The 25,393-nt window shown below is 34.8% G+C and overlaps 4 protein-coding genes across 5 annotated transcripts; 1 reads left to right on the forward strand and 3 right to left on the reverse strand.

Moving 5' to 3' along the window:
- Nucleotides 1-1,471: 1,471 nt before the first annotated feature.
- Nucleotides 1,472-5,293, forward strand: LOC105220103 (uncharacterized). Its single transcript, XM_011196520.3, has 4 exons — nt 1,472-3,920; nt 4,244-4,385; nt 4,582-4,808; nt 4,867-5,293. The coding sequence occupies exons 1-4, from the start codon at nt 2,869-2,871 to the stop codon at nt 4,952-4,954; spliced, it is 1,509 nt and encodes a 502-aa protein (XP_011194822.2). The 5' UTR covers nt 1,472-2,868; the 3' UTR covers nt 4,955-5,293.
- A 6,692-nt stretch (nt 5,294-11,985) lies between these two features.
- Nucleotides 11,986-15,171, reverse strand: LOC105220104 (odorant receptor 49b-like). The gene is made up of 7 exons (XM_054228199.1): nt 14,258-15,171; nt 14,038-14,176; nt 13,696-13,963; nt 13,463-13,562; nt 12,485-12,586; nt 12,310-12,417; nt 11,986-12,251 (listed from the first exon to the last, which is right to left on the reverse strand). Exons 1-7 carry the CDS (start codon nt 14,561-14,563, stop codon nt 12,147-12,149), a joined length of 1,128 nt encoding a protein of 375 aa, XP_054084174.1. The 5' UTR covers nt 14,564-15,171; the 3' UTR covers nt 11,986-12,146.
- A 137-nt stretch (nt 15,172-15,308) lies between these two features.
- LOC128920094 (odorant receptor Or2-like) lies at nt 15,309-16,520 on the reverse strand. Its single transcript, XM_054226500.1, has 5 exons — nt 16,202-16,520; nt 15,992-16,130; nt 15,653-15,920; nt 15,582-15,600; nt 15,309-15,530 (listed from the first exon to the last, which is right to left on the reverse strand). Exons 1-5 carry the CDS (start codon nt 16,505-16,507, stop codon nt 15,426-15,428), a joined length of 837 nt encoding a protein of 278 aa, XP_054082475.1. The 5' UTR covers nt 16,508-16,520; the 3' UTR covers nt 15,309-15,425.
- Nucleotides 16,521-19,423: 2,903 nt separating this feature from the next.
- LOC105220102 (odorant receptor Or2-like) lies at nt 19,424-21,603 on the reverse strand. 2 transcript variants are annotated; one of them, XM_054228198.1, is made up of 8 exons: nt 21,276-21,603; nt 20,815-21,141; nt 20,605-20,743; nt 20,264-20,531; nt 20,109-20,208; nt 19,875-19,976; nt 19,715-19,822; nt 19,424-19,663 (listed from the first exon to the last, which is right to left on the reverse strand). In XM_054228198.1, the coding sequence occupies exons 2-8, from the start codon at nt 21,118-21,120 to the stop codon at nt 19,559-19,561; spliced, it is 1,128 nt and encodes a 375-aa protein (XP_054084173.1). In that variant the 5' UTR covers nt 21,121-21,141; nt 21,276-21,603; the 3' UTR covers nt 19,424-19,558. The 2 variants fall into 2 exon arrangements, with proteins under 2 accessions (XP_054084173.1, XP_028901446.2); XM_029045613.2 differs by lacking the exon at nt 21,276-21,603 and having other exon boundaries at nt 20,815-21,238.
- Nucleotides 21,604-25,393: the final 3,790 nt, after the last annotated feature.

The following is a 25,393-nucleotide window of genomic DNA, read 5'->3' on the forward strand; positions in this document are numbered from 1 at the left end:
CAAAAAAATACAAAAAACACAAAAAGCAAAAACAAAAGTATTAAATGAAATGAAATAAATATGAAAAGCCGAATGAATGCCGTAGCTGCGAGTTATCAGCTTTTGATGAAGCACAAACGTTTAACGGTGACACATTAAAGCGGGTGTGTTTTTTTGTTAAATTATTAAGCGAGTGAAAGGAAATATATATAATAATAAATATACATATTTACATATATATTGATATATATAATGAGCAGCTGTAATTGAAAACTTCTTAACCGTTATTATATATTATAAGTAAATATGTGACTGTGTAGAATCTAAAGCAATCTAAGAAACATTTGTGGTTAGTATGTATGATAAAAAAAAATATATATATATATATGTATATATGTATGTCCGTATGCATATCGTATATACAACTGCAAAAACAAAATTTAAAATATAAAAACAAAATTGTGTTGTGAAGAAAAATATTCCTATATACCCACTGCTATAAAAGAATGCGCCTTATCGCCAATCATATGTAATACTATACTCATATACTATATGTATATAAAACATATATTTGCCTACTTCATATTAGGCGCTTGCACATCCGCTCATTCAGTTCCGCTCCGTTCAGTTGTACGAGTCGTTTCGCGAGAAGTGTTACTTAGTTGTTGGTGGCAAAATGTTTCGTTGGTGCTGGTGAGTTTGGTGATTGCTAAAGTTACTTAATTAACAAGTTAACATACAAAAAATCAAGTACTTTTAAAGATTTTATGTGAAAAAGTGGTGTATGAAATTTAGAACAGAGGCTACAAATGTACTAAAAAGCAGTTAAATTTGTTAAGAGTTAAAATGCAAAAAAAAAAAATTTTGTTTGTAAGAGACAGTGGACACATATGAGAATTTTACTAATCCTAAAATAAACCAAACGCTTCCCAACGCTACTGCAAACTGCCGATCTGCTGAAGGAACATCGAAATTTCTTCATGATCATATCAATTTTTAAATTTCCAAACTTCCAACCAAATTCCGGCTAACCAAAACCCGAAATGTCGAGACTGACAACAAATCTTCAAACCGAAACGACTTTCAAAACCATAACTTCGACGATTGAATTCTATAATTTTGAGGACTAGAGGATCGACTGCATAAATTTTGTCCAAATATTGGAAGGTTATATGTGTATACGAATTGCTGAGGATATGTTTATATTAAGCTTTGCTGCATGCTTGGAACTCAGTCATAAGTGATTTATCTTTTAAGTACCCGTCCACGACGAGAATTTCAACAAATTGAAAAAAAAACATTAATGTCATTGAGTCAGGAACTTCAGAAGTCTAAATTTCGTTCCAAATTGTCTGAAATAGAGAATCTTTTCGCCTACAGCGAGCAACTCATGATTGATAGAAACAGAGATTTATATTGGATTTTGCGCAATCAGATGTCACACTTACTCTAACTCACCTATACAAAATAGGTTTCCGGTTGCAACGGACTATCGGACTATCGGTTGATTGTTAAGCTCAGGCGTCGAATGATATGAAATAAGTATTTACAAGGGATCGATGTTGGTGGCCAATGAACCGACCGCGAACGTGAAATTATCTGCTCATCGAAGTGTTCTCTCAATAGATCCATTGATTGATGAGATGTGTGGCAAGTGGCGCAGTCTTGTTGAAACCAAATGTCGTCGAGATCACGAGCTTCAATTTCAGGCATCAAATCGTCGGTTATCATGGCGCAATAATGGGCGCCATTGACGTTTACGTTCTCACATCATTTTTGAAGAAATATGGATCGATGATTCCATTGGCCTGTGTTGGACATGGTCTATTCGGTCAAAATTATCCAATAACGAATGCTAGGTCTCAAGATAGGTGATGGTGTTGCGAATAAGTCGAGTGAATGGCGCGAAACACATTCTTTACAGAACGTAAACTTTCGTAAAAACAATACTGAACAAAAATAGCAATATACGACTATTGAAAAAAGTACCTCTACTTACATCACCCTTTCTCGAAAATAAGCGATATATCTTAGTACTGAAATATAATACAATCGTCTTTGTATTATCGTAAGACACTTAAGTTTCGAACATCTTGCAACCCTGTGTTACACAATTCTCTTTTCGATTTCTTGTTTTTTCTCTGTAACTCCTTTGCACAAACCTTCAAAGCAATAAAATAGAAATTTTTTGTCTGAAAATTTATTGTTATTACTTGAGCTCAACAAAATTATGCTTCTTAAATAAATAAACGGCAATTGGACACATATTGTTTGCAAAGGAAGTGACTAGTCGCACGTCGAGACAGTGGTCTAATGGTGTTGATCAGTTGTGTAGCGAAGCATGGGCTGTAAACCTAGTCGTCCGAATAGAAGGAGAGGTGGCAGTAGAGACACTCACTCGAATTATTCCAGCACAGAGTCCTGTGGTTGCTGTAATCCAGAATGTCAAGTAACACAACAACACGGAGGCGGAAGACATGGCTCGCGCGCTCAAAGCCAAAATAGATACGAAGCGCCACCATTATGCCGTTCACATACCAATGTGTGTTTAAGTCCGTCCAAGTGTCATCTCATAGCGACGCGTGTGGTCATTTGTAAGAAGAGTCCCAATTAGTATGCGGTACGGTGAATACTGCGATACAAGATTCAAATGTTTTGGTTTAAAATTTGAAGTATTTTCAAAAAGGAAATGTCAAAGAAACATTTGGGATTTAAAAGAAGATTGAAAAATATGTTTCGATCAAAATTTCTGTCGTCAAAAGAGAAAAACGTAAATCGTAAACAAAATTAAATAGTGCAATTCCATCGGTTGTGGTTATAGAACGGCGGCCCGCCAAAGAAAAGGCTCTTCAGACTACGCAACGCAAGCTGAAGTGAGACTGTTAAGAAATGGGTGTTGTCGGCAGTAACAATCGTCATGATCCTTATCGTTCACCATCGCCTCAAAACTATCAGTATTACGAGCAACAACGACCACAGCGGCATAATCGTGAACACTACAATGTGTCAGGAAATGTTAGCGAAGCTAGTGCAGGTCCACACATCGTTGTGCCCGCCACTCCGTATATAGACCGACCGAGCGAATATGAGGTAAGGCAACGTCCGTCGCACCGAGTACAAAAGCAACGCCCACCGAAACCCTTACACAGCGGCGCTGATATGTGTGTGCGCGAATATGGCATTATGGCGCTGCCACCACAAGCACCGATAGAAACCTCAACACCAAGAGCGCCACTGCGACCTCCACCACCACCAACAATACAGCCACAACCGCAACAGCAAACAGTGCGCAATCCGATTGTACCGTGTAATTGCAAAGCCTGTCGCGAAAGAGATGAGAAATTAGCAGCATACGCCGCTGGTCCATCAGCCGCGGCCACCACAACTTATGTGTCACCTATTGAATTCTCGCCAACTCCAGCTGTACCGAAGCGCAATGTCTGCACCACCGACAAATCATGCAACTCATGTACAGGCGGTAGTAGCCGCTGCGCGCAGTCACCACAAACAGCGACCTACTCAGCGGCGCACAGCACAGCGTTCGACAGGAGCTTGAATGACACAAGTCGTGAAAGGAGTCGTAGAAATTTTTGTGAATATAAGGATGATACTTATGCAAATACGTCATCTAGAATGCATCAGGCTGCCGTACTAAAGGAGTCCCAAACACCCCAATTCAGGGATGAAGATTATCCAATGACTTCGACACGCATACACCAGGATTCTTTGCTAAATGAAACTCAAACACCCAAATATAGGGACGAACCTTATCCAATTACTTCGACACGCATTTGTAACAATACCAGCGCAAGGGAAAGTCAAGCGCACAAATTTCAAGATGAAACTTATATAGATACCTCCACGAGAATGCATTCGAGCACCATGCAAAATCAGTCAACGAAAGCCGCGCAAATGTGCTGCGAGGACAGAATGACACCAAGGTAAGGTTATGGTGTGGATTTGCCGAAATTTGTACAGAGTCTGGTCTTCGAAAGGCGTGAAAGTGTTTTAAGAGCATAACTTTCAGAATGTAGCGTCTTCGGGTGTCAGTATTCGCAACTTAGCTCCGATATTAACTCGAAGAGAAACGATTTGCTTAATGATAGCTTAACGCATAATACATATGGCATTGTTTGGAACAGCGATATCGGTGGATCAAGTATTTTCGTATACCATTTTGTTTACTGAAAGCGCCATTCTTGATAGCTTCCTTGGAAGAACCAAAGGGTTAAAGTAAACATTTCATCGCTTATTCTCTTTATAGTGGTGGTGCTACTTCAGATGAGGTGTCAGATTTTCATCGTGAATGCTTGGATGCACACAATAGATTTCGGGCTCGACACCAGAATTGTCCACCTCTATCACTGAACAACGAATTGTGTAAATATGCGCAACAATGGGCTAAGGTAAGTTGGGGTCAAACATCTCGAGACTGTTACTCAAATAAAATGTGGACTAAAATGAAAAAAAAATATGTAGCATACCTTTAGGAGTGCAAATAAATATGCTTCAACGGCAACAGCTCGAGTTATTTTGACTAACCCAAATATTCCTTAAACAATCATATGTACATGTGTTATTCCGTATACTTAATTCATTCAGCATCTGGCCGCTACAGGCCGTCTGGAGCATCGGCAAGTGCATACATATGGAGAAAACTTGTACACATCGCGTGGCATGGAGGTGAATGGCGCTACAGCGGTACAAAGCTGGTACGATGAGATACGCAACTATGACTTCTCGAAAGCTACCTACAAGCCGGGCACTGGACATTTTACGCAGATTGTTTGGCGTGACAGTCGACAATTGGGTGTGGGCTTGGCGACGAGGTGAGTGGGTGTCATCCCTGTTTGATATTTAATTTAATAATTTTATACTATTTTGTAGAGGTGACACCACGTACATTGTCTGCAATTACAATCCACCTGGCAATCTTTTGGGCAGTTTTGACAGTATGGTGCCACCGTTGAAGTGAAGCATAAATTATTCCAAATAAAAAAAATTTATATAATATATATAATGTGATAAAACTTAGCAACTCAATTTGGCTGAGAAATGCAGTAAGGTGGTACTGCATTTGTACTGTTATAAGTGTTTCAATATTATTATTTATTATTATAATTTTTCAATTTATAACGGTACAATTGTTGTATCATTTTACTGCAACGCATTGTTTCAACAGTAGTACACTCTCGAACAATTTTAGGTGAAAGCGCCAATAGCAGTAAATCTATATAAATAAGACATATTCTATACTACAATTGTATATAGCTCTTAAATATATGAAATCTTTTATACAATATTATGACACCAATTGGCGTATTTTATTTTGCCTTTTAACTAAGTTTAGACTTCTTTTAAAGAGATGAATAGTTTGAAATTTCTAAATTTATTTGCTCACTAGCAAAGTAGTGTAAAAATCAATTTACGCAATAATCCAGCTTAGTATAAATAAATGAAAAAAGATGTACATATAAAGATTTTTCGTAGCTTTACAAAACCGATATTTGCACAAATTTGTGGCTGGTAATAAATTTGACACAACGGCAATTTGTTGGCCATTTATTTGGTTTTGTGGTAAATATGTGCTTAAGCACTTACAAGCGATCAAGTTGTTGTTTTTTTCTTCTTATTGTCAGTTGCAAAATATTCAATTTGTTTCAAAATGAAAAATTGCAACAAGTGAATTTTATGTCTATAAGGACAATATTTTCTGTTTTACAGCAACAAATTATATATTTTTATGCTCTGAACAACAATTTAAGCTTGATTTTAATTTAAAAGAATATAAAATAGTAGTATCATGGTGCATACAAGTCTTGATTTTATTGCCTACATCTAGGCTGCAAGTGAATATTTAAGTGGTTTGTAATTTTCTTCGTTTTTAAATCAAATTTGTCTTCTTTGCTGCTAAGGTAGTAAACTTAAATTAATGTGCAATTATAATTGGACAGTTGATAAATCGGTTGTAAATGCAACATGGTATTTGTAGTTATATATGCATTAAGGGGCTATGCCAGTGTGACATTTTCAAAAAATTTTGTTTTTATTTTTTGCTTATTCGATAGTTTATACTTTCGAAAATATCCTGTGAAAGCGGTAAGGTCGTATCCTGAATAGTTTATGAATGACAGCGTTCTAAAGAGCGACCGCTCGCTGGTATAAGTTGCTATAGACGCTCTCGAAATGACATTTCTCAAAATTGCCGACATCATAACTGAGTTTTCTTGAATATATCATATACAATGACCTACGATTGATTGGTTGGCGTTGGAATTTGGCGAAAATTTTTTACCTAAAAAATTATTTTTTTTTTCAGAACTGCGTCATTTTGCTAATTTTTGATATTTTCAAAAATCGTAGGAAATACCTTCAACTTTAATCAACTTTTTGAATTTGTTTGCTTCAACTACTCGTTCGGTTGGAATCATCCCAGCAGTTGGGGAACTTTTTTTTGGCACTTTCAAAGACATCCGTTATTTTTTAATCGTGTACTTTCTTTTAAAAAAATTCACGAAAATCTCTCAATTGTTCATGGGTTCCAGTGGTATAGCCCCTTAATATACGAAATTAATGTACGTATTACATAGAGCAGCCTAAATGTAGGCGACAGCTTTTGTTTAAAGTGTAAAACGGATTACTCAATGCAATTATAGAGTGTCGATATAATGTTCTTCACCAGATATATATTTATTTTAGCAGATATAATGTTTCTCCTTCTCCACAATTTATTATTTACATTCGAACGCACCCTAAATGTAGGCAACAGTTTATGTTCTGAGTGCAAACTGTTTACTAATTGCACTTTTATCTTTATTGGTTATAATGTTTCATCGGTTTTATTTTTCAAAATAATTTTTTTTTTTAGAAATTTGCCATACATAACGGGTGATTTTTTTGAGGTTAGGATTTTCATGCATTAGTATTTGACAGATCACGTGGGATTTCAGACATGGTGTCAAAGAGAAAGATGCTCAGTATGCTTTGACATTTCATCATGAATAGACTTACTAACGAGCAACGCTTGCAAATCATTGAATTTTATTACCAAAATCAGTGTTCGGTTCGAAATGTGTTTCGCGCTTTACGTCCGATTTATGGTCTACATAATCGACCAAGTGAGCAAACAATTAATGCGATTGTGACCAAGTTTCGCACTCAGTTTACTTTATTGGACATTAAACCAACCACACGAATGCGTACAGTGCGTACAGAAGAGAATATTGCGTCTGTTTCTGAGAGTGTGGCTGAAGACCGTGAAATGTCGATTCGTCGCCGTTCGCAGCAATTGGGTTTGTGTTATTCGACCACATGGAAGATTTTACGCAAAGATCTTGGTGTAAAACCGTATAAAATACAGCTCGTGCAAGAACTGAAGCCGAACGATCTGCCACAACGTCGAATTTTCAGTGAATGGGCCCTAGAAAAGTTGGCAGAAAATCCGCTTTTTTATCGACAAATTTTGTTCAGCGATGAGGCTCATTTCTGGTTGAATGGCTACGTAAATAAGCAAAATTGCCGCATTTGGGGTGAAGAGCAACCAGAAGCCGTTCAAGAACTGCCCATGCATCCCGAAAAATGCACTGTTTGGTGTGGTTTGTACGCTGGTGGAATCATTGGACCGTATTTTTTCAAAGATGCTGTTGGACGCAACGTTACGGTGAATGGCGATCGCTATCGTTCGATGCTAACAAACTTTTTGTTGCCAAAAATGGAAGAACTGAACTTGGTTGACATGTGGTTTCAACAAGATGGCGCTACATGCCACACAGCTCGCGATTCTATGGCCATTTTGAGGGAAAACTTCGGAGAACAATTCATCTCAAGAAATGGACCCGTAAGTTGGCCACCAAGATCATGCGATTTAACGCCTTTAGACTATTTTTTGTGGGGCTACGTCAAGTCTAAAGTCTACAGAAATAAGCCAGCAACTATTCCAGCTTTGGAAGACAACATTTCCGAAGAAATTCGGGCTATTCCGGCCGAAATGCTCGAAAAAGTTGCCCAAAATTGGACTTTCCGAATGGACCACCTAAGACGCAGCCGCGGTCAACATTTAAATGAAATTATCTTCAAAAAGTAAATGTCATGAACCAATCTAACGTTTCAAATAAAGAACCGATGAGATTTTGTGCGTTTTTTTTTTAAAAAAAGTTATCAAGCTCTTAAAAAATCACCCTTTATAACATACAAAAAAATTTTCACTATCAAGTATTTACAAATAAATACAGTTATTATTGAATTTTTTGCGCTTAGCAAAATATATATGTTAAGTTTGCAGCTTTTGATAGCTGAAAATATTTTTTATTTAATTTTTTATACTTGAAAACAATTATTTGTAATTTTTTTGCATTCAAAATAGCCAAAATACACACAACCAAAACTAATTTTTGGCAGTTTTGGAAATGTTCACAACGCTAAAAAATATTTTGTTTTGTCTCTATTTTGCAACAAAATGCATATAATTGCTAAATAAAATGTTTGCCGCCACTCATCTGCCGCTAGGCGTTACTGGAGTTCAGGCATGCTTTCAAATATTCATAATATTCAATCAGTGTGCGAGCATTGCATGTTGTAATTAAATTATTGAGTGTACAAAGTGTTAATTTAATCAACACTGCAACGGTATTTCGTATTAACCGTATACACTATTTAAATAATGTAAACAATTTAATCAAAGTAAAAAATCGAGAATACATTTTTAATGCGATTTTACAAAATGTTACGTATACGCAGTGGGGTGCTGTGTATTATTTTTTATTATAAAGCAGAGAAAGAAAAGGAACAGTGCAATTTACGTTGGATTTATTTCACATTGAGAGGTATCAATTGCATAGTTAAACGGTCAAAATCTATTTCAACATGGCGTAAGTGAGCGTGATAGCATTTATGAGTTGTTGTAAGGACTCACCACTTGTAGCTGTGATTACTGCGTGAAATTGTTGCATTTAACTGTAAATTGCAGCAATTAGTTAGATAATAATCTACTTTCCAATTATTGCTAGAAAATAACGGATGTTACAACTAAAAGGGTATTCGATTAACTTTGGTTACTATATATGTAATATTCAAAAAATACTGAAAATTTTTTTTTCCAATTTTCGTTCAATAAAATTTTATATATTTTTACTAAAAAAAAATTTGAATAAAATTTTTCAAAAATATTTTAGACATTAAAAAAAGCTGTCAAGTATTAAACACATTGCCAGCGCCAGCGAGACTACCATGGTAATGTTTGTAAGCTCGTGCATATTACTCCACATAAGCATTATATATGTATGTTCACAATTTTTTTCATGCTCTTTACATGTCTAGGCAGGAAATGTCTACAGCATTGAAATTCACCAACCAATTTTACGCAAAATGGTTATTTCTATAACGACAACTACAAGTTAACGGTGAAATTGCATGCAAAATCAGCCTGCATGCTGGCAAAAATATATATTTTCACATTTACAGTACAGTTATTCGTCAGACAGAAAATGTTTTGTAAAATGAAAATATATTCAATTTTACGTTGCCGTCAGGCAGGCAGACATTAATGGGAATATTCTATATATGTACATATACAAATGTATTTATATTTATTTATTGTGAATGTGTGTGCCTTAAAACATGTATACAAACTGATTTATGCTTGTAGGTGTTTGCTTGTACTCGAATGAGTTATATGCATAGACATACATATATATATATATTTGTAGAAAAATATCTGTATTGCTTTGAGGTTAGGCTTGAGCACTATTGTTGCCAGCGATGGATTTTTGGTTGAATTTTCTGCGAAATTTGATTTGCACAAATCGACTTTTCTTCATGTGTTATTCAATATACATATATTTATATATTTCTTAAACTATTTTTTGATGTTGTTATTCCGCAGCCTATATATGTATATATGTATATATACACTGGTGGTCACATAATTAAGGACACTCCGTTTTCTTATAAAACATTGGTTTATTTTATAATTTAAAAGCGACATATTTTTTTAAACTTAAGTTACCATATTTATTATCTTCTAAGATATAGATTTATTGAAAATTTAACGAAAATAATGTTTGCAATTCAATGTGCGACAAAATTATCATATATATATATTTTGACTTGGTCAACTATTTAAGGACACTTCAGATTTTTGGTTAGTATATTAAATATAATACTAAAAAATTAAAATTTGATAATTTATATGTTTTCATATTTACGTTTTCAGTTAGTATTTTGTCGGATAGGCTTTTGCTTCAAGCACAGCTTTACATCTTCTAGGCAGACTACCGACCAAACGCTGACATCGCTCAGTTGATATGCTCTGCCATATTTCTTTGACATTTTGAAATAATTCGTCAGCATTTTTGCTTGATTTTTTCCCCAAGCCTCTATTGACATCTCCCCAGAGGTTTTCGATTGGATTGAAGTCCTGACTCTGGGCAGGTCAATCCAAAACCGTAATATTTTCGGATGAAAGCCTCTGCAAATGGCTTCATTGTACTCGACAATATATCTTTATATAAATATTGGTCCATTCTTTGAGTTATCCGTCGAATAGGACCTACACCATGCCACGAAAAAGCAGCACAAACCATAATACTGTCTCCACCATGCTTAACCGTTTTTAAAGTGTATCGAGGGGGAAATTCCTTGTTTGGCGGGCGTCGAACAAATTGTTTCCCATCTGAACCAAATAAATTATACTTGGATTCATCGCTCCACAGTATTTGTTTCCAAAAATCTAAGGTTTTTCCGATATGCTCCTTTGCAAATTTAATACGACTCTTTAAATTTTTGTTTGATACGTGCGGTTTTTTTCTTGCGATACAAGCCCATTTTCAAGAAGACGACGTCTGATGGTTCGTGTTGATACATCGTTGGTCAGTTGATCCTTTACCGTGCCAAGAATTTGCCTGGAAGTTAAAAAAGGATTCGCCTTGCAAACTCTATCTCTCTCTTTTTCCATCACGTACTTGTAAATAATCATTTTCCTCAATTCTGGAGTACAACTCTTTTTTCGACCCATATCTAACAGTTATTTTATTTGAAATTGAATGAAATTTAGTTAATATACAAATGATTTACACAACTTACCGCAAGTTTCTGTGTTGAAATAATAAAAATCCAATAAAAAAATTGGTGTCTTTAATTATATGACCAAGCACCAGCACACTTAAAATACAATGAATTCATCAAACCGCCGAATTTTAGTAAACTTTTTTAAATTTAGTAAATTTTTGTGCACAGTTATAACATACGGTTACAATTTACAGTGGGTCTCTAGGCGAAAATTTAGTGCTAAAAGCATTGAACTGAAATGCGTGATTTACTAAACTTTATTTTGTCCCTAATTATGTGGCCATCAGTGTATATATTATATTCTACACTTTTCTACCGTTAAATGTTTGATTTTAATTTTAAAATACGTATAAATCTATTTAATCATATCCATTTTCTTTGTTTCCTACACAAAGCACATGTACAACATGGCGTATACGCAACAATTGTAGTAATCGCATTAAAATTGCATTTCCAGTTATTTACAGCAACTAAATACAAAAACAGAGTAAAATTTACTTTTCTGCTGCCTTCGTTAAATTCTATGAATATATCCGGTTCAATATATTCTACTATTTTCATATTTTCTACGAAAATTGAATAAATTGAATTTGTTTCGGCTAGAAAAGCAATAACTATTAATTTAATTAACACTTTATACACGAAACAATTCAATTATAAAAGGCAAACGTGTGCTGAATACCTGAATATTCCGTGTATATGTATGAATTCACATTATATATATTTACTATGTGTATTAATAGAGGCATAAAAGCTGTGGCGAGTTGAGCCGAAATCATTTGGTGTTGTAATTTAATATTGGGTTAGCATTTATTGCGGGGTTTAATTAAGAATTTAGTTGGAATAATGATTTTTGTTTGTTATTATGCTATTAATATAATACAATTGAGCTCTTGACTACCATTGTTTGACTTTTTAAACTCAAGCTTGTATCTGAAGCTACATAGCAAAAAAATTTTATTGAACAAAGCGAACCATACTAAGCGAATTATAATTTGATGTTTAATATGTTAAAGCAAGCAGTGTTCTATGCTCAAGCGCAATAGAATATAATATCAAATGCTGTGCTACAGCTTTTACTCCAATTCAAATATTTTCACAAGTTACTGCTGACTGAAGCCTTGCAACATCGAAAAGTAGGAGTATGACATGCGCAAAATGGCTTGGAAGTTCTCCAAGGTCATAGGATACAGTCCACCGGATTTAAGCTAGAAGAAAGTAAAAATTTGTGGAACTTTTTCAACACATTTTAATAATTTGAAGTACTTCCAATGGCCTTTGGCTTCTGGCAATCATAATTTGTACACATTTCCGCAATTCCGAATTTCCCTCATACCATGGCGTATCGTAGGCGGCGTTAGCAATTTTCAAACTCTACGTGAAAAGAAAAATAGTGGGATATACAATAAAGGCAGATAAATTACACAAAATAGATATTTACCTCATTTGAGAAATTGTTTGCATAATAATAGGTTATGCCGATAACATAAAAGTTGAAGCTGATAAAGGCCAAAGCCGATAATATTTGCCGGTAATCTTGTACCTATTTAAATACATATAATGAATCTTATTTTCATGCTTAATCTCAAAATCAGTAGCACGTCAATATCAATTTAAATCTTAATCTCAATTTTAGTCACAATCTTAAATTTTAATTTTCATCTAGTTTTTTACCTCATTCTCATTCACCGTTGCAATCCCAATTTTTAATTTTAAGTTCAATCACAATCTCATTCTTAATCATAATCTCCATCTCCGCCGCAATCTCAATATCATATCAATCTCAAACTCAATCTCATTCTCAATCTCAATTTTAATTTCAATTTCATTCTTAAATTCAATTCAATCTAAATTTCGATCTCATTTTTAATTTCGATCTCAATTTCATTCGCTCAATCGATCGATTCTCAATTTTAATCTAAATTTCGATCTCATTCTTAATTTCGATTTCAATTTTAATTTCGATCTCAATCTTAATTTCGATCTCAATCTCAATCTCAATCCCAATCTCAATTTCATTCTTAATTTCAATTTCAATCTAAATTTCGATCTCAATCTTAATTTCGATCTCAATCTTAATTTCGATCTCAATTTCATTCTCTCAATCGATTGATTCTCAATTTCATTCTTAATTTCAATTTCAATATTAATTTCGATCTCAATCTCAATCCCAATCTCAATTTCATTCTTAATTTCAATTTCAATCTAAATTTCCATCTCAATCTAAATTTCGATCTCAATCTTAATTTCAATCTCAATCTTAATTTCAATCTCAATTTTAATTTCGATCTCAATCTTAATTTCAATTCCAATCTCAATCTTAATTTCAATTCCAATCTCAATTTCGATCTCAATCTTAATTTCAATCTCAATGGCAATCTCAATCTTACTCTCTCGTCTACTGTTATTATCAACCTACCAATGAGAGAAAGAAAAGCAGCATACAGAGCATCAAACTAAAGAGCGCAACATGGAAGAATCCATCGATTGAAATCAAATACTCGAGATCATTGCGAAAACTATAAAAAATAGATAGCGATAGAGAAGAATATAACAAATGCATTATACTATACAAGATGTCGTTTCTGTCACTTCCTTCAGTCGAAAGTTAATTTGAAAGAGCTATTTTCCCACATCATAATTTTATCTTACGTAATAATTCTCTCGTGATACCAAATGCATTCCTTAAACTGTCGCAGCTGGGTGACCTCATTCTGATTACTGATGTTTCTCAACTTTACGCATAGATCCATTAAAATCACCTCGCCGAACTTGAGTGAGATAAGTAACAGATTCGAGAATGGCAGATAAACGAAAACGAATGTCGGCACAAATACCAACGCTTGTAGAAGAAAGAAGAATTCGTAGAACGGTGATTGTTTGGCGTCAAAGAAAAGGTAATGAATATCCAGTATGAATTCTTTGCAATAAATTAAGAACAGAGAAGGGAAATTTTCAAAACTAACAACATATACAAATCCAATTGTCACTCACTACGTTCTTCGAATGAAAAAGGATAGATATAGGAGCATAAAGCGCCTATGGTGGCGGTGTAGAAGCCAATGCGTGTCAACTTCTGAGCGTGTGTGGTGACGTCCTGCAGCATGTGGACTACTTCAGGATCGCTATTTTGCTGTTTATAGAAGAAGAAGAAGATATACGAATTGACAGAATATATATTTTTTTCCTTTCTCATAGCTTCTTTGTCTCGCACCTCAATATCTTTATACCAGCGGTCGATGCATTGCAAAAATTGCACAAATCTCTCATTGTTACGCACCACCATAAGAAATCTAACCAAGCAGTGTGTTAGTTGCGCCATCATGTAGAAATTCATGCCCGTCTCACCGATATCGCCGCCCGACGTCTTAAATAAATTCAGAATCTGGCCCAAATAGGTAAACACTGGCACCAAGGCCAAGAGTATCTGCCTTGTCCTGGTGGATGCTCCAATGAGTCCCAGTTGCAGAAAAATTTTCACATTTACTGAATATAACGGAAGATTCTTATATTTCTCCATTATACTGCTTTTTTATTATGCTTATTTCAAGTTCGTTATTCAAATAAAAATACTGACTGACACAGTTATAGACATCCTTTTATATTAGATTGAGAGTGCTGTTCGAGGTGCTGAAAGGTCGCACCTCTCGTTAGCTGTGATAATTGCATAAAATTGTTGCATTTAACTGTAAATTGCAACAATTAGGTTAAGTGCAGAAAAATGGTTGGAAATTATTTCTGTATTTTTAGTAAATAATATTTCAATAAAGACTGTGAAGACATCAGACCTCAATTTCTTTTACCTCCCAAGTTAATTGATACCTATAATATAAATGCGTTTAAATGCTAAATACTTCACATAATTTGAAATTTTCTCTAAAAAATAGAAGAATCCTCTCACTTAAATTGTGTACATTTTCTTAATCCAACGATGACTTCTTCAATTTATTGAGCGCTCTGTGGCCAGGACTGTTGCAGCTCTGGCTTGACAACTGTCTGACAAAATGATTAATGTGTCATTAAGTAAAGTATAACGTTGTTGGGAAAACTGACAGAGGCATACATGCACTCAACTACTTCGTGAATAAATCTGTAAGGTAAGAAGATATTTTTCACAGATGCGGCAGCATTTTGAGTCAAGAGATATGTAAATGAACAGATGTATTTATGTATATCAGCTATAATTAATGCGACTGCTCGGTATTTGTTGCTTTTCGATTTAAATCATTCCTATCCTATCCTACCACCTATCAGAATGTCAATAAGTCTTCACCTCACACAAATGAAAAAAAAAATAAATAAAAACCATTTGTGATCGTTTACTAAAATAGTGTTTAAGTAAGTTTTGAACTACAGTGCACTAATACAGCATTTAAGTGGGATTACTGTTGACTGACCCCTTGTAGCAGCGAAAAATACGAATATGAAATACGTAAAATTGCTTGAAAATTCTCCATAGTCATCGGGTAGAGTCCACCAGCCGTGATCTAGAAGAATATGATTTAATTTATTTAACTGTACTCAGCAATTTCAAGTACCTGTAGAGGATTTTCAGATCTTTTAATAAAATGAAGAGAGATTGTAAAAAAGCGCGTTAAAAACGACTTACTTGATAATTTTATTATGATATGCAATACACTCCTTAAACTCATTTAACATGGTCATCTCATTTTCACTTTGTATTTTTCTAATCTTCGAGCATAAATCCTTTAAAGTCAGTTCGCCGAACATAAGAGATGTAAGGAAAATATTTGTAAATGGCAGATAAATCAACAAAAAAGTCGGCAGTAACCACACCACTTGAATGAGAAAGAAGAATTCAAAGTATGGTGTCTGGAGAACATCGAAGAATGGATATTGCACGGTCAGCAGCAGTCCTATTGATTTCGAAAGCGAATACTCTTTAATGAAAAACACATATGAATTGAAAGTAATGAGAACTACTTACTGCGTCCCTCAAATGAAAATGAATATATGAAAACAGCTAACGCTGCTACAGCAGAAGCATAGAAGCTCAAGCGTGTCAGCTTCTGTGTTTTATCGGTGATTTCCTGCAGTGTGCTCACAATTTGTGGATCTCCATTGCGCTTTTTATGTACGTGAAAGAAATTAAAATTAGTACTATAATGCTGGACTAGGTATATTTTCTAAGACTTGCCTCGATATCTGTGTACCACTGCTCGATGCCTTCAAAGAATCGTTCAAATTTTTTGTCCTTCCTCACAATGACCATAAAACGTAGAAAACAATGCGTCATAAGCGCCAATACGTGGAAATTATAACCCGTCTCACCAATGTCCACATTCCATGTCCAAAACAAATTTGTTAATTGCCCGATATAGGTTACAATTAATATTAGGCCCAACAGGAAACGTCTGGTCGGATTGCTTGACTCGATGAGTCCTAGTTTAACAAAAGTTTTTACATTCACTGAATATAATGGCAGATTTTGATAGCTAGGCATGATGCTGGTTGTTTTCGAGTTCTTGAAGAAAAGAAGCTATATTAAACTTACATATTTTTTGCCTTTGTTTTTTTTCAGAATTCTGTTATATTTAATTTATAATTTAAAATCAACATAAAGTAAAAGTAAAAAAAAACCAAAGAAAAAACAACTTACCTCGGTTGAGTTAAATGAAGCTCTGAAAAAGTTTTTCGGTGCCGAGTTTTTATAGTTCTCCGAACCGAGTGATTCGTACTGTTACGTGTTGCGATTGACAATTGTCTCGCAAAGTGTTGAATGAACCTTTAAATAGAGAATTTACGCGGATATACAGAATTTTGCGTATTTGCAGCGTCAGCGTATTTATCTCCATAATGGGAACCTGTCATATGTGCATTCGCAGTTTGGACATAGGAAAACCCTTTTCAAAAGCAGCTGTTACCAGAGGCAATATACAATTAGGTTGTCATAATTCTTAAGGTTTTTTTCAATAGATTGGTCCCTCCTTTCCTAATGCAGGGGATTGCTTTTAAGCTGTTGAATTAGCAGTAATATCTGGGGGCGTGTCGACGATGATACAGTAAAAGGGACTTATATACATATAAGGTCTATAATTATTATACTCTCGCAACAAAAGTTGCTAAAGAGAGTATAATAGTTTTGTTCACATAACGGTTGTTTGTAACACCCAAAACTAAACGAGTTAGATATAGGGTTCTATATGAGGCATTCTCTGGAAAAAAAGCCACTTGAAAAAAAAAGTTCTTTATTTTCTTTGGCAATGATATATCTTATAGTATATGTAAAACCTAAAATAAAACATATGATGTTAGATCTGTGCAACGCGGGGTTGCCATATTGTAAGGGGCCAAAGTTTTTTGTAAACAAATTTTCGAACCGCCATAACTTTAAAACTAATGAACAGATTTTAAAACACCATGTGACTTTTTTGTACAGAATTTTTCAAACTTTAAAACTGTATATCGTAAAAATTTTTATACTCTCGCAACAAAAGTTGCTAAAGAGAGTATTATAGTTTTGTTCACATAACGGTTGTTTGTAACACCCAAAACTAAACGAGTTAGATATAGGGTTATATATACCAAAGTGATCAGGGTGAAGAGTGGAGTTCAAATCCGAATGTCTGTCTGTCCGTCCGTCCGTTCGTCTGTGCAAGCTGTAACTTGAGTAAAAATTAAGATCTTGATGAAACTTGGAACACTTATTTCTTGGCACCATAGGAAGGTTGCTTTCGAAAATGAGCAAAATCGGACCACTGCCACGCCCACAAAATGGCGAAAAACCGAAAACATATAAAGTGCCATAACTAAGCCATAATTAAAGCTATGGAAATAGAATTTGGTATGAAGGATCGCACTATGAAGGGGCATATTTAGATGTAATTTTTTTGGGGAAGTGGGCGTGGCCCCGCCCCCTACTAAGTTTTTTGTACATATCTCGCAAACCAATAGAGCTATATAAACCAAACTTTCTGCAGTCGGTTTTTTTCGCCACTTCCTAATACAGTCCAAAAATGAAAAAAATCGGTTTGTAACCACGCCCACCTCCCATACAAAAGTTAGGTTGAAAATTACTAAAAGTGGGTTAACTCACTAACGAAAAACGTCGGAAACACTAAATTTCACATAAAAAATGGCATATGAAAGCTCCACTCAGATTTTTTTACAAAATGGAAAATGGGCGTGGCGTCGCCCACTTATGGGTTAAAACCCATATCTCAGGAACTACTCGACCGATTTCAATGAAACTTGGTATGTAATAGTTTCCTTACATCATGATATGTTGTGAAAATAGGCCAAATCGCTTCACAACCACGCTACTTCCTATGTACTAGAACTTTGAAGACGATCTGAATCTTATACTTTACAATATATAAAGTAAGCACTAGTGAAGATATCGGTGCAGAAATTTGCATAAATACTATGTTAATAGTGTGACAGCCCTATTCTAAAAATCGCCATAGGTTTTTAAGGCCCCATATATCGAACACGAGAACCTCGGTGCTTCTAACCTAATATTATGGTTTCCAACTTTCAATGGACTTTATACAATATATATGACGAATATGTGGGTCAAATTGTGTATTATATAATATAAATAAAGTTAAATAAATAAATTGCGAGAGTATAAAATGTTCGGTTACACCCGAACTTAGCCCTTCCTTACTTGTTTAAATTAATATTTCATAGCAAAAAATGAAAAAAAATATTTTTTGAATTTTTAACCCTTAATGCCCCCTTCGATTTTTTTTCGAAAATATCTTAAAATGTTCCTCCCATATATGGGGTCAAGGTGAAGGAATAGAATGATTCCTTAAATATTTTTCAAAAATGTAATATCGAGATTTTCGATTTATATTTTAACATCAAAATAACTGACCTCGATTTAAATGAGGCTCTGAAATAGTATTTCAGTTGAGTTTTTGTGGCTCTCTTAGCTCTATGGTCTGCCCTGTTGCATATTACGGTTGACAACTGACTCGTAAAGTGATTAACGAGCCTTTAAGTAGATAAAGCTTGCAAGATTTTATATATTTTTCGCTGCAATGGGCACCAGTCATATGTGTCGTCGGACTTTGGGAATCAGAAAATGACATTTCATCAGCAGCTGTTGCCATTGAAATGTGTGTGGCAGATTTAAGTACTGGGTTGCAATAATTCTTCTCTCTAAAATTAGCGTAACAGCTGGGCGTGTCCATGCCGAACATTATATACAATTAATTTATACTATTATATTATACTTACCTGATTATACGAGGCTTATTATCATTAAATTATGTAAAAATCAAGTTCAAAGTATTTAGTTAAAGGAAGAGCACTTTTTCCACACCCTCCACCTGGTCCAAACTTGTTCTGGTTCGCAGTAAAATTACATGAAATCGAAATATAACCCTAAATATAATTGATAATAATGCGATTGTAGCGCTATTTATTGCAACTTTATTATATCTACAGCCTCTCACAAACAAAAAATACAGTTTGCGGTCTTGTATTTAAATCGTGTTTAAGTAAGTTTTGAACTACAGTGCACTAATACAGCATTTATGTGGGATTACTGTTGACTGACCCCTTGTAGCAGTGAAAAATATGAATATGAAATACGTAAAATTGCTTGAAAATTCTCCATAGTCAACGGGTAAAGTCCACCAGCCGTGATCTAGAAGAATATGATTTAGTCTATTTAACTTTAATTAGCAATTTCATGTACCTGTAGAGGATTTTGAGATCTTGCGATCATAATAAGGACACATTTACGCATTTCCAAATTTCCTCTATACCAGGGGGTATCGTAAGCGGCATTGGCAACTTCTAGACTCTAGTTTTAAGCAAAAAATTAATTATTGTAAGTGTTGGGAAATCAAACTTACCTCAGTAGCAAGATTGTTTGCGTAATAATAGGAAAAGCCAATCAAATACATGTCAAAACCCATCATTACCAGCACCGCTGGAATAAGTTCGAGATCATCTATCTAGTCATATATGAAAATACAAACTCAAATAATATAAATATACCGATAGAGAGATAAGCGAGAAACAGAGATAAATAGACAGATAGATAAAAAAGAGAAAGAGGAAGATATAGCGATTGAGAGAGCACCTACCATTGAGAGGAAGAAGAGCAGCATGCATAGCATCATACCAAAGGACGTCACGTGAAAGAATGCATCCATTGAAATCAAATCTTCGATATCATCGCACAAACTATACAAAATTAAAAAAATGAAGTGCTAACGAAAAAAGTGCGTGAGCGACTTACTCGATAATTTTATTATGATATGCAATACAATCCTTAAACTCTTTTAACATGGTCATCTCATTTTCACTGCGTATATTTCTTAGCTTCAAACACAAATCCTTTAAGATCAGTTCGCCGAACATCAGAGATGTGAGGAAAATATTCGTAAATGACAGATAAACTAACAAAGATGTCGGCACTAACCACACCATTTGTATGAGAAAGAAGAATTCAAAGAATGGTGTTTGGAGAACGTCGAAGAATGGGTATTGCACGGTCACTAGAAGTCCTATTGAGTTCGAAAGCGAATTGAAGAGTGAATGGAAAACACATATTAATTGAAAGTAATGAGGATGACTTACTGCGTTCGTCAAATGATAACGAATATATGAAAGTGGCTAACGTTGCTACAACAGAAGCATAGAAGCTCAAGCGTGTCAGCCTCTGAGTCTTCTGTGTTATTTTCTGTAATATGCTGACTATATGTGGATCTCCATGGCGCTTTTTGTGCGTGTGAAAGAAATTAGAATTAGTACTCTAATGCTAGACTATGCATATTTCCGACTATTTACCTCGATATCTGTGTACCACGGCTCGATGCCTTGAAAGAGTCGTTCAAATTTCTTTTCCTTTCTCACAATGATTATAAAACGTAGCAAATAATGCGTCACAAGCGCCAATACGTGGAAATTCATACCCGTCTCGCCAATATCCACATCCCATGTCCTAAACATATTTGTCAATTGCCCGATATAAGTCACTATTATTATTATGCCTAACAGAAAGCGTCTGGTCGAGTTGTTTGACTCGATGAGTCCTAGTTTAACAAAAGCTTTTATATTCACTGAATATAACGGTAGATTTTGATAGCTAGCCATTGTGATGATTGTTTTCAGGTTCTTGAAGAAAAGAAACTATATTAAACTTACATATTTTTTGCCTTTGTTTTTTCAGAATTCTGTTATACATATTTAATTTATATTTTCAAATCAACATAAGGTAAAAGTAAAAAAGTCAAAGTAAAACGACTTACCTCGGTTCAGTTAAATGAGGCTTCGAAATAATTTTTCAGTAGAGAGTTTTTATATTATACTTCACCAAACCCAGTGTGGTCTTTTATGATCTGCACTGTTACGTCTTGCGGTTGACAATTGTTTCGCAAAATCTTGACTGAAGCTTTAAATAGAGAATTGACGCGAAAAGTTTGCAGGAATTTGCGTATTTATCTCCATAATGGGAACCAGTCATATGTGTATTCGCACTTTGGACATAAGAAAATCCTTTTCAAAAGCAGCTGTTACCAGAAGCAATATGCAATTAGGTTGTCATATTTCTTAGGGTTTCATCAATACATTGGAGGATTCTTTTGCGATTTTTTAAGGAGAAAGTAAAGCGAGTAAAAAACAAGTAAGGAAGGGCTAAGTTCGGGTGCAAACGAACATTTTATACTCTCGCAATTTATTTAGAGATTTACCTATATTTTCGGTGAAAAATTACACTGAGTTCTTCTTGTTTGATATCAGGGGCCTTGAAAAGTCATGGTCCGATTTTGACAATTTTTCCACAAGTGAAGTCACAGCTCAAATACAGTACTTGTGTAAAGTTTTATTTCGCTATCCTCATTTGATATCTCATCCTTATGTATGAGTATACATTATAAAGTGAACGAATCAGAAGGATTCAAAATTGAGTTATATGGGAAGTAGGCGTAGTTGTGAACCGATTTCGCCCATATTCCACCAGTGTCATCAGGGTGTCAAGAAAATATTATATATTCATTGAAATCTGTCGAGTAGTTCTTGAGATATGGTTTTTGACCCATAAGTGGGCGACGCCACGCCCATTTTCCATTTTGTAAAAAAATCTCAGTGCAGCTTCCTTCTGCCATTTCTTATGTAAAATTTGGTGTTTCTGACGTTTCTCGTTAGTGAGTTAACGCACTTTTAGTCATTTTCAACCTAACCTTTGTATGGGAGGTAGGCGTGGTTATAATCCGATTTTCTCCATTTTTGGACTGTATAAGGTAGTACCTAAAGTAAATGACTCCAGAAAGTTTCCTTGATATAGCTTTAGTAGTTTGCGAGGTATGTACAAAAAACTTAGTAGGGGCGGGGCCACGCCCACTTCCTCAAAAAAATTACATCCACATATGCCCCTTCCTAGTGCGATCCTTCATACCAAATTTTATTTCAATAGCTTTATTTATAGTTTAGTTATGGCACTGTAAGTGTTTTCGGTTTTCGCCATTTTGTGGGCGTGACAGTGGTCCGATTACGCCCATTTTCGAACTTAACCTTCTAATGGTGCCAAGGAATACGTGTTCCAAGTTTCATTAAGATATCTCAATTTTTACTCAAGTTACAGCTTGCACGGACGGACAGACAGACATCCGGATTTGAACTTTACTCGTCACCCTGATCACTTTGGTATATATAACCCTATATCTAACTCGTTTAGTTTTAGGACTTACAAACAACCGTTATGTGGACAAAACTATAATACTCTCTTTAGCAACTTTTGTTGCGAGAGTATAACAATAAGCTATATCCATTGTAAATTCTGTGAGATTTCTTGTATTCAGAAATTATTTCATTATTATTTCTACAATTTATTGAGTGTCATTTCCAGCGGTGTTGCCGTTTCTCCGTTGACAACGGACTGACAAAATGATTAATGTGCCATTAACTGGAGCATAATGAATGCATATGAATTATGGCAAAAAATATAATACACCGTTATATGTATCTTACTGTGATCGAACGCTTCTCCGCTTTGTGAATACTCGCATGTCCCTGAGAATACGAGCATATGCGTACACATTAACTGTAAATGCATAAATCCTCTTTGGAAATAAGTATATAATTAATTTTTCGTACTCATTTACGCGACGAAATTTTAAATCAAAGGAAATGCAAGCGATGTACACATGTATCGGTTGTAATTAATACGAATCGCCAACAGTTGTTGTTGTACTTTAGCAGGGAAAGCTTATCTGCGTCGGCGTGTCTTTTCGTAGCTGCGAGAGTAATGCGTTGATGTTCTCTTGGTGCTTGCCTTGTAGGCTGATATCCACTCGTTCACTCGTGCGTAAATATTTTTCAATGAACTTAATTAAGTTTTCGACATACTCCCACAGAGCTGTCGTGCAGGGCTTCACTTTATGAATTTTGCTTTTACTGCTGCCCACTGCTCTCGTCGCCCCACTTACGGATTATGAAAGCTCAATTCAGCAATTATGCAATGAGTCAGGGATATAAAATACATTAAGTCGAATGACGAAAATTATTAAAAGATTCTCATAATATTCCACTTTAAACCGTTAAAATTGTATTTTTTTAAGCCAAGTAGACATTTCCGCATAGGTTTAGTCGCTTCGTGTCTTCCTTGCAGCCATACGATGACATGCATAGCCCCTTACTAACTTTACTAACCATACAGTGTTGCCACTCAATGCAACAGTAATGTATACTTTAATTGAATTAAATCGTGACTTTGTTTCGCTGTCGACCATGTGGCGAAAATTGCCTTGCCATGAAGCGAGTACTGGTGCCATGTACATAGTTCCTTTTTTCCTTTTATAACATTTATCACAGCAATGAGGCTTGCATGCCATCGATGTTATCATGAAGGCGCTTGTTAGCTGTACATTTTTCGCATTTTTTGCTGCATTTTTCATGAAACTGTGCAAAGAGGCTAAAGAAAGGGCGCGCTAAGAAAAAATAATGTTGGGTGGCAATTTAAAATTTTTTATGCTTCTTTCTTTACACTGCAGTTAATTATGTTTTATTATGTCTATAAAGGACTATGACTATGGTGTGACTTGTTTTTAAATTCCAAAAAAATTAAAAAATAAAAATAATGAAATTGATCTAGAGGTTTCGCAGTTGTCGACTTATCCGATACTAATTTGCAATTAAAATTTATAAACTGTTTCAAATTAATATTAATATAAAAATAAAACGATAATATTACTCCGAAATCACAGTCAAAATTACGTCACTTACTTATACGCCGAGCAAACGCCTTTATGAAATATTCTATACCGCGAATGAGTTAACTGCATTCAGCTGATACGCGCTGGTGCCGTTGTTCAACAAATATTTGCACAATTTAGTGCAAAAAGCAGCGAAAACAAGCGGACATGGCAAAATCCGAAGAAGCTTACTCACAACTTAAGCTGGGTCCACAGTGAAGAAAGTAATGAGAAAGCCTGAAAATAGTTATAGAGGAAATGAGAGAAAATTTTGCAGTTTAAAGATAATCCAAATCTCAAATAAAGTGGTTTTTGCATGACCGAAATACATCCTCTGTATTCCTAGCCTTGCCAATAATAATAGTATACTTGATTGAGTTGATTAGATTTTCGTGACGTCATTCTAGCTAGTCGACGCAAACTCCTGTGTATTCTCGAATCGACTTTTAATCTTTGCAATTCTTTTAGCCATCATCAAATGTTGTTTGGTTCTATTTTTTACCTCGTTCTGCACTGTCATCCATTAGGGTGATTCAAAAAAAAAAAATTTCTTACAAACAGGCTTAAAATAATTTTTCACCCATAATTTTGAGAATTTAAATGAGTTACATCAACATCAACCGAGAATTATTATCAATGATTGTCTAAGAAACTAAATTTCAGATAAACATAAATTTTTTGAGTAATTTGTTCTAATAAAACTATCAAATTCGCTGAAATGCATCAAAAACCTTAAAATTTTCGATAAATTAAACTTTGGTCTTGAATAACTTGTAAACTATTAAGTTTCTCAAAAAATTATAGGAGACCTTTTTTGTAGAGCGTTCAATTCTCTACAAAGACAAGTGGAAATCTCTTTTTTATAATACATGACAGACTAGCAATAAAATTCAAAAAGTGCAGAGAATAATTTTTCCATGTTATTCTTACGGGAAATAGAAACACGCGATGCGGACAGTCTTAATATTAATATCAAGGGCTCACATTTTAACTGACATCTTCTTACGTTGAATTGAAGCTTTTAAGCCTGTTTGCAAGAAAAAAATTTTTTTTTTTTTGAATCACCCTATTATCCATATATAATTGTACTTTTTGTTCCACTATGCACCTAGCCTTAATGACTACAAGAGCCCCCATGTAAGTGTAAGCGAGAGAGTGGAGGAGTTGGATTGAAATTT

This window comes from Zeugodacus cucurbitae, chromosome 3 (assembly GCF_028554725.1).
Source record: "Zeugodacus cucurbitae isolate PBARC_wt_2022May chromosome 3, idZeuCucr1.2, whole genome shotgun sequence".
NCBI classification, from domain to species: domain Eukaryota; kingdom Metazoa; phylum Arthropoda; class Insecta; order Diptera; family Tephritidae; genus Zeugodacus; species Zeugodacus cucurbitae.